General features: G+C 35.9%; 1 protein-coding gene across 2 annotated transcripts in view; it reads left to right on the top strand.

Annotated features, from left to right (window-relative positions):
- Positions 1-556: 556 nt before the first annotated feature.
- LOC109083269 (sodium- and chloride-dependent creatine transporter 1) overlaps positions 557-9,208 on the top strand; it is a 34,938-nt gene continuing 26,286 nt past the window's right edge. The window contains exon 1 of one of the 2 annotated variants that reach the window (XM_042761747.1): positions 557-1,592. In XM_042761747.1, the coding sequence (XP_042617681.1) occupies positions 1,292-1,592 (301 nt within the window). In that variant the 5' untranslated portion in view covers positions 557-1,291. The remainder of the gene's footprint in view (positions 1,593-9,208) is intronic. The other variant, XM_042761746.1, reaches the window with a different exon arrangement.

The raw sequence follows: 9,208 nt of genomic DNA, 5'->3' as shown, positions 1-9,208 counted from the left end.
TTTAGCCCCATCCCCAAAGATCTTTTCACTTAAGTTTTTGAAAACAAGTTATAATGTTATTTTATTATTAATTTATCTGTTATCTAATTAACTTAATTCTAAATCTAATTAGTTATTTATTTACTAATATAATACATACACACATATGTATGTGTGTGTGTGTGTGTATATATATATATATGTGTGTGTGTGTGTGTACATTTATGTACATGTATGCATTTCTATAATTATATACGTATATTTTTATACTTGTATGTAAAATAAATAGATACTATAAATACAAGTGCATTTTATATGTTAGAAACAAGTACATCACAATCGGTTTAATTTTATTTTTCTATTATTGTTTTCATAATACAAGCAAACTGCAATGAATTGCATAACACATTCGAACTGCGATGAAAAGCTTTCAGATCTGATCTCGCGCAGAGCTCCAGTGAGCTAGAATCGCACTTGCTGTCTAGTGTGTAGTATACAGTGTGTAGTGTGCAGCGTACGTGAGCTTTCCATTCCCTGTTTTCCTTAAGCGGGACAGAGGGGGAGGGTTGAGCTCCAAATGACGTTACCGAGCCCGATAAAACACCAAGCTGCTTCGCGCGGACGCATCTAGACAGTCCGACCGTCCGCGCGCACAGAGCGACAGCAGCAGCAGCCGCACCTCCCGGAGACACCGAATCGCGACTCGTTTGTACATTCTAGGTGTTAAATACCGACGAGAACGATGGTCTGAAGCGATTTAGGCGATCAATTCGTGAATGTAATTCCATTACATTCATCTGATCAGCGCGCAAAGGGCCGCTTTGGTTTCGCCGTCTCCTCAGTCGCCTTCTCTCTGAGAGATTCACGTGCCCATGCGATTCTTCAGACTCACCTTTAAGTGTTTCGTGGATTGTTTTTGAAGGTGCTGTTTCAAATCGGTGTCTTTTTTCTTTTATGATCCGTTATTTATTTTCCAAACGCGTTTTTTGACAAAACAAACCAATAATAGCCGTTGCCAATTTCGCCGAGAGATTCAAACTGCCATCCCTTGTGACCGTTTGACATTGAAGAGAAACGGAAACTAACGTTACATCCGTAAAGAATAACACTGCAGGTTTGGTTTAATAAAAGGATAAGGGACCGGATCCCGTGCACCTGAAGAGGAACAAAAGGGACATCTTGGTGTGAATTAAAAAAAAAAAAAATTGACTTAATCCAAAAACAATAAGAGATCAAATATTTATTTTTGACTGCTGATTTAAGCCCTTCTCGAGTCTCGTGAGGAGGTTCGTTTGCTTTGTTTACACGAGAGATGGAGAAATCCTCTCTGGACGCAGACTGCTGCGCCCTGAACACGGTCTTGGTGGAGGAGAAGAGGGGCCATCTCATTCCCAATGGAAACGCGCATCAAGGCGTCAATGGGACCCTCATCTGCGGGCCCATATCTGCCGCCACTGGGGCCATATCATCTGCGGCGGCGGAGAAGAAGAAGGGCTACCCCGAGCGAGAGACGTGGACCAGACAGATGGACTTCATGATGTCCTGTGTTGGGTTCGCCGTGGGTCTGGGGAACGTCTGGCGCTTCCCGTACCTGTGCTACAAAAATGGTGGAGGTAAGACGTCTTGACTCTCTGCAGCACATTCACATTCAGATCCCTTCAGATGACGTGCTCCGCTTCCCGTGACGTCACTGCACGGTGGAGGACACCTCAACTGACTCATTCATAAGTGCGTTCATTCATTCATTCATTGCCTTTACCATGCGTATCGTCTTATTAACGGGGGAAGTTAATCTTTAAATCATTAACAAGTTTAGAATGCACTAATGTTTTATTATATGTGTATAGTGAATGAATGAAAATTCATTCATTCAAATAATATGTGTGTGTGTGTGTGTGTTTGTGTGTCTATACTGCGTATGTATGTATATATATATATATATATATATATATATATATATATATATATATATATATATATATATATATACACACGCAGTATAGACACACAAACACACACACATATATATTATTTGTATATATATATATTCAAAATATGCATTTATCTGTATATATCTGTTTTATTTCTGCTTTTTGACTCTATAACTAAATAATAATAATTAATGTTTTTAATACTAAAATTCAAAATGAAGACAAAATGGCTCAGTAAAGGACACTTTGTTCTGAGAAAAGTTTTAGCATTATTAGCATTGTTTTAATCTGATGCCACTGATTTGCTTCAGTGATCTGTTAAACACTGTATACATTTGTTAATAATAATTATTAAGCTTTTGTGTTCTTCAAATGTGTCATTACACCAGTGTCCCATGATACTGGTATAGACAATGGAAGTACAGTTTTGTAAGATGATCCAGTTCTTTGGGTTTTTTCCTTTAAGCTGTGTGTGGGGGAGGGGGGTCTTAAATGAGCACTCATCTTCTGCTGCACACTGACATTGTGCATCATCCTTTGCACACTTCTGTTTCAAAGCAACAAATTCAGCTATGAATGGATATTGAAGGAGAAAATATAGAATATATGAAAGCCTAGTTTGAGCCTTATTGCACTAAATGCAGTGCATGAAAACACACAAGGGCACGCATTTCTACGCAGCCATTAGTGTTCACACATAGCCTTACAAAAATAGCTTTAATGGAAAATTCTTGGAAATTTGTCTTGGAAAAAAATATATATTAGGGGTTGAACGACTTATTATTTTTCGAAGTCGACTAATCGCTGATGACGTCATTAATGAACAAATAATTCTGGAGCTGAGACTCAAACATCTTGTGCACAGCTGTATGACAAACATATGACGCAGCACTGCCCACGTGGCTATTGCTCCTATAACAGCTAATTTTTATCAGTTCTTTTGTCTCTGGGTTGTTATATTTCTCACAGATTTCTGCTCGTTCTAAATCAGATACAGATAAAGTAGCACAGTAAAGATTACATTCATATGAATGCATTAGTGAGAGCGATTGCGTGTGTGAATTAATTCTACCTGGCAGCGTCTCTCTACTAGTAGTGAAGCTGTGGGATTTACTTATCAAGAAATATATGTTTGAACTTTTCAGTTTCTAAGCTATTTTATTGAGAAATGACAGAACAATACATTTCCGCGCTGAATGATTCTGTGTGCGCGAGATCAGCGCGTGATGTACGAGCTACTGTCTGTAGCCTATGTGTGTGTGTTACAGTGCGGCAGTGCATTATATTAGAACGGCGAGTAATTTATTGTATGATAGGCTGTTTAAGACGTGCATTCTCCCATTCAATATCGAGCATCCAGTAATATAATAACACATGTCTTGTGGAGCGCTTCCAGAGCATGCATTTATTTGTAATTTTAACTGTTCAGAAACAGAGTGTAAATGTGGAAGTCCTCTGTAGGACCAGCGACTAGTCGACGTCAAGCTTAAAGCGTCGTATCAGAGCATTGACGTCGACTAGTCGATTAGTCTGTGCAACCCCTAATATATATATATATATATATAAAATTTGATTTGGCTTTAGTGCAAATATTTTAATTTGGCAAAGCCTGAAAATTCTGTCTAAGTAGTTGTCTCGTTAGGTTTTGGGACATAGCTGTTGTCCAATGATGGATACAAGTGGCATAAGTAGTCATAGTGCGTCTTTCATCATCAACTTCTCTCTCTTTTGCTCTATGAGTCATCTTCTGATGGCTATAAAATGAGAAGGCCAAGTCTGCGTAACACTTTAGGACCTCATTATTAAGAGATCCATTGTGTTTGCCTGAATGACGAAGCTGTCTCCCCGTGGCCCCAGCGTCCTGGAGGCCGTCCAGCGTTTGCTGAATGAATGGCCATACGTAAGCAGTCAAGCAGTATGTTAGAGGTTTTGTCCTGATGCACTCTAGGGGTATATGATAGAATGTACATTCTATAAAACATGAAATAATTAATTATTATCCAGACAATGTTAGATTAAATGTGTTAGAGTACAGTACACCAATGGGATTGTTGAAATTTAAATAATAATTTATGTAAAAGCGAAATCCCTTATAGATTTTACACTGCTAGCCAAAAATTTAGAATAATTAAGATTTATTTTAAAGTCTCTTATGCTCACCAAGGTTGCTTTTATTTGATTACAAATACAGTAAAAACAGTTATATTGTAAAATATGATTATCTTAAGGTTTTAAAATGTAATTGCTATGCAAAGCTGAATTTTCATCTTGAAAATTTTCACCTTCAGAAATCATTCTAATATGCGGATTTGCTGTTCAGTTATTACTGGTGCTCAATTATTAATTATGCTCTTATTATTATAAGTGTAATGTTTTTGTAAAAACCATGATACATTTTTTTAGGATTCTTTGATGAATATAAAGTTCAATGAACATAATTTATTTAAAATATTATTTTTTTTGTAACATTATAACTGTCTTTACAGTCAATTTTTATCAGTTTAATTCAGGGTCAGCACCAAGGCAGGGTGGCATTCCTGGGCCATGCCTCCACTTCCCCATCCCCTCCTCGCCCAACTGAACATGACTGAATTCTAAAGCGAAAGTTAAATGCGTAAAGCCTGTATGCATATGAAAGCGATTGCATGCTTTTGTGTGCGTCAGAGATTGCACCCTTCCATCCCCGCCGCCGCTCAATGTGATTTCTTCACTTACCCCAAACTTTTAAATGGTAGTGTATCACAGATTTCACAAAATATTAAGCAGCAAAAACTATTTTCAAAATGTATAATAATTGGAAAATTTTCTTAAACAGCAAATCAGTATATTAGAATGATTTCTGAAGAATCATGTGACACTGAAGACTGGAGTATTGATGCTGAAAATTCAGCTTTATATCACAGGAATTAATTACATTTTAGAATAGGCTCAAATAAAAACGTATCAATTGTAATAATATTTCGCAATATTCTATTTTTACTGTATTTTTGATTAAAATAAATGGAGCCTTGGTGAGCACAATAGACTTCTTTAAAAAACATTAGAAGATCTTAATTATCCCAATGTTTTGGCCGTCTTCCACTATCCTTGGGAAAATTCCAATATTGTTTTCCTTTCTAATTCAATTATAGACTGAAATACATTTCGTCAAGATGTATAACATTACACTGAATGTGTGAATTGTAACAGTGATCACGATATCTCTTCCAAAAGCAGTGTTTGTCTTTGGAACTACCCTGGATGCCTGCTGTGAGAGAAATGTCAAGACTTGAGCAATGTTGTGTTAGCACTTGGGTTGCAGTTCCCTTCTGTCTTGACAGATAACTTGATTTCATTCTCATCTGGTTATTTAGATAGAGAAGATGTCAGTGTGTTTTGGATCTAAAGTCTCAACCACCTGTGGTAGAGGGGAAAGGTCATGGAAACCGACCGCTGGGAACATTTCATGACGACCATCAATTCCCCCGAAAACAAAAAGTGATTCAAATAAGACATGCCAGCTCGAGAAATGTAAGACGCATGAGCGTCTAGTGAGAATTGGCTGACACTTGGAGCTCTTCTTGCTCAAATAGTTTCTTTACCCCCAACAAGGAGCTCTAAGGTAACAGAGTCACAGTGTCCCGGTGCAGGTTGCCAAACTCAACGTGCCGCCTTTGTGTGCAATACTGGCTCCTGAATTGTTTTGCCAAATCAGATCAGGCCTGTCAAACACTAGAAAGGTCCTCCTGGCAGGAGGTGAGTAAATACAGATCATGTGACACATTCTTGACTTTTACTTTGTTCACAGGTTGAGTCTGTGAGATACTTGTGATATTTACTTTCCGCACTCTCAGAAGACAAATTTAGCCAGGTCAAATTTAAACTTGTGGAATTTTTTATGCATAGGTTGGTTTTGTCTTCCTTAAAAGGAACAGTTCACCCAAATATAAAAATCATGTTATTTACCTATGCTCATATATATTTATAGCCAAAGATCTAAGTTGCTCGTACAGTGAAAGAGAAAGGTGGCCACGACTGTCAGGTAAGATTTGAATGAAAAATGAGTTACATTTTAGTCCATCCTCACACAAAAATATAATTTCATAACATTAAAATAGAGTGAATTAGTTGTATGTACTACTAATGATGCTTTTTTCAGTGTTAGCTTTCATTTTTATATTTCAGTTTTCACTTTAATTAATTTTTTTACATATTAGTAATTTTAAAATGAGCTTTTGTCATTTTTATTACTTTTTATATGCAAGAAAGTAAGTCATACAGGTCATTAAATAGTACATTTCCATTGTTGTGTCACTGGTTCATTTAATATATCGCAGTAATTGCTAAAGGAAAATGTTTCTCCATATCCCTCTTTAACTCAAGGTGTTTGTATCTGGAGACTTTGCAATTTTGATGCAATGCTATTAATTTGTTCCTATCCAAATCACTCGTGAGCTTATTAATTTCCTATAGACCTCACAGGAGGTTTCTCCACACCTGTACTGAAGATACGTTCATTTCTCTAATTCCCTTTAGAGAACTTAGATTCTATTAAAACAGTCTAAAGTTCTTAATGTGAACCAATTAAAGTTAAGAGACTCCTGTTGTGTTAATCTGTAGCACTCACTTAGGTAAGAATCACTAAAACTGTACAATACATAAGGCTAGATATTTGAACTAACCCCTAACACTAGGTATTAAACTTCTGCATGTACCGTTTGTTACTGTACATTAATTTAGAGCATGTAACTTGATAACACTCAGCCTCTACTATAAGACTTTATGGTAGAGGTCAGAAGTCACATTAGCTGCTTTATCTTTATACAGCTCTTCGTTCAATTCAGTGAGCTGCTCACTCTTCTGTCTGTGCTATCTGAGGTCACAGATCTTTCACTGAGCTGTTGGGATTGACGCTGTGCCATCACTAACACATATACAATACTGTGTGACGCAGTAATGGTCCAGACTTTCTGTTGCCAGGTTACTGGCTGTTTTTGCCGCATTGTGTAGCGGTGCATCAGAGTTAAGAGAGGCCAAGCTGAACAGAATGGTGGCCACATAGTCGGTAGATTTATGATCTCTGCAGTAAAGCCCTCCACCTGTCCTTGAGTGCTGGATCTGCAGTACAGTATCACAGCTGTGCTGAAATCTCCCCGTACTCAAGTATTAGCACTGTGACACTTTTTAATAACAATCTGCTTTTGTTATTGTGCTTCATCACATGAACAAAGCAGATTGTTTTATCATCCTGGTATTAATTTTTTATTTTTTTTTGTAGAGAAAATGTCATGTTTTAAGGAGATATATATATATATATATATATATATATATATATATATATATATATATATATATATATATATATGTATATATATATATATATATATATATGTACACACACATAACTGATGATGTGTTGGATTGGTGAAAACACCATAAAAAGGTCATTGGCAACATCACCTCAACAAAAGGCATCTTTCACCCTGGCTATCTGATGGACATTGGATAAGGTGTCTCACTCACTAATTCCTTTGTTTAACCGTTCTATCTGATTATTAGACAGACTTCTATCCATATTAGACAAAACTGTTAACGACAGAGAACAAGAGGGAGAATGTAAGCACTGTGCGCTCAAAATAAAAGTCCCACTTCGAACACATCGGCCAAAAACTTATCAGGCGATGCCGATATTTGAAAAATGTCAAATATTGTCCGATATATCGGCCTTGGTGATATATCGGTCAACCACTACATATAAACACAGGTGACTCGACTTGATAAATATAAATAAATATTTATATTTAGTCAGTCTTTGACTAAATTTAGTTTCCAACATTAATAACCATACAAAATTACAAATTACAAATTATATTTTAAATTGAGCACTGTTTAATGTATCTGGTTCTGAATGGGCCAGTGATGCCAGCACTGCAGGAAATGTTGGCTTCTTGCCTGACTGACATCAGTTCCTCCTTCCACGTGGACAGACGATTAAGAATAGTGTCTGTTAATCTTTTAATCCCTTTTTTCTGGCTGGGGCCTATCCATGGGTTCTTTAGGGTTCATCTATTGTATATTCATATTCTCTATAAATTTATCTTTGAGTTATATCAGTATGCTGGAAATGTACAGTAGTTGTTGATTTAGAATTTTAATAGTCTAGTACATTGAAAAAAAAAGAGAAATGTTCTCTCAGGGATTGCTATTAAATTTCATTAATAATTACAAAGAAAATGCAAATAACACATTGAATTAAACATGAAATTTTAAAAGTAGAAAATCTGAAAGTATTATGAATGAAATATGCATAACCTACTTCCTCTTGCACAATTTGGTATGGACATGATTAATAGATCAAAACATATAAACCACAATTGTGCAAAACACTTCTTGTTTTTCTTAACGTGAGCCACACCTTGCAAGTTTTTATTATATGTAACATGCTAGAACAAGCCTGATTGTATTGCTTCGAACAGGTTTGAAATATACTTGTGGTGGTAGGTGGTTGGAAAATCCTCCTATTACAAACGGCACAAAAATGGTCTAATACATGTAGAGCTGGGTATCGTTAAAATTTTTAGATACCGATACCTTGACTTCGATACTGGTTCCTGAACGATACAATTTTAGAAAATCTGTTTTAACAAGATAACATTACACGATTACTCAAAAAAAAAAAAAAAAGCTTGTTGACGTTTTTACAGACTCAAAGACTCCTGAACCACTGTACAAAGGAACAAATTGTAACCAACACAATAAATCTGTGCAAATATTTTTAATTAAGTTCAAATAGTCCATCCATTACACTTCCGCATTTGGTTCTGTAAATAAGAAACCCAGAAAAACATTTCTAAGGATGAAACATGAACCTAATAAACACACGGTTACAAAATGATTAATATGATTTATGTAATTTTCATGAGATTCTGCATATTTTCATAATACAGGGTGTTTACATGAAAAAAGCTAAGCAGGTGTAGCGATTAGCCTAATATAAGCTACAAATTACTTATTTTAGCAACATTATATGGCCAAAACACACATTAGATCGCAATTGGAATTTAGCTCATATCGCCTACCCCTAATATCATGATGTTTTTTTGTGTGTGTGTTTGCATTACCGAATGTGATCCTGTCAGCAATAACATGTCCTTGGGCTCTTTTGATTACCGTCAATTTCAATTCTGGCGATCATTGCAGTGTTGCCAAATATTGCTATTAAAACAAATATAAATAAAACTGAAAAAGAAATAATAAATAAACCGAAATTAGATAAAATCTTTCGTAAATAAGATAAAGATAAAGATATCGCTAACCCT

This window comes from Cyprinus carpio, chromosome A8 (assembly GCF_018340385.1).
Source record: "Cyprinus carpio isolate SPL01 chromosome A8, ASM1834038v1, whole genome shotgun sequence".
NCBI lineage: Eukaryota > Metazoa > Chordata > Actinopteri > Cypriniformes > Cyprinidae > Cyprinus > Cyprinus carpio.
Note: the sequence above shows the minus strand (reverse complement) of the source record. Positions and strands in the feature narration are given on the sequence as shown.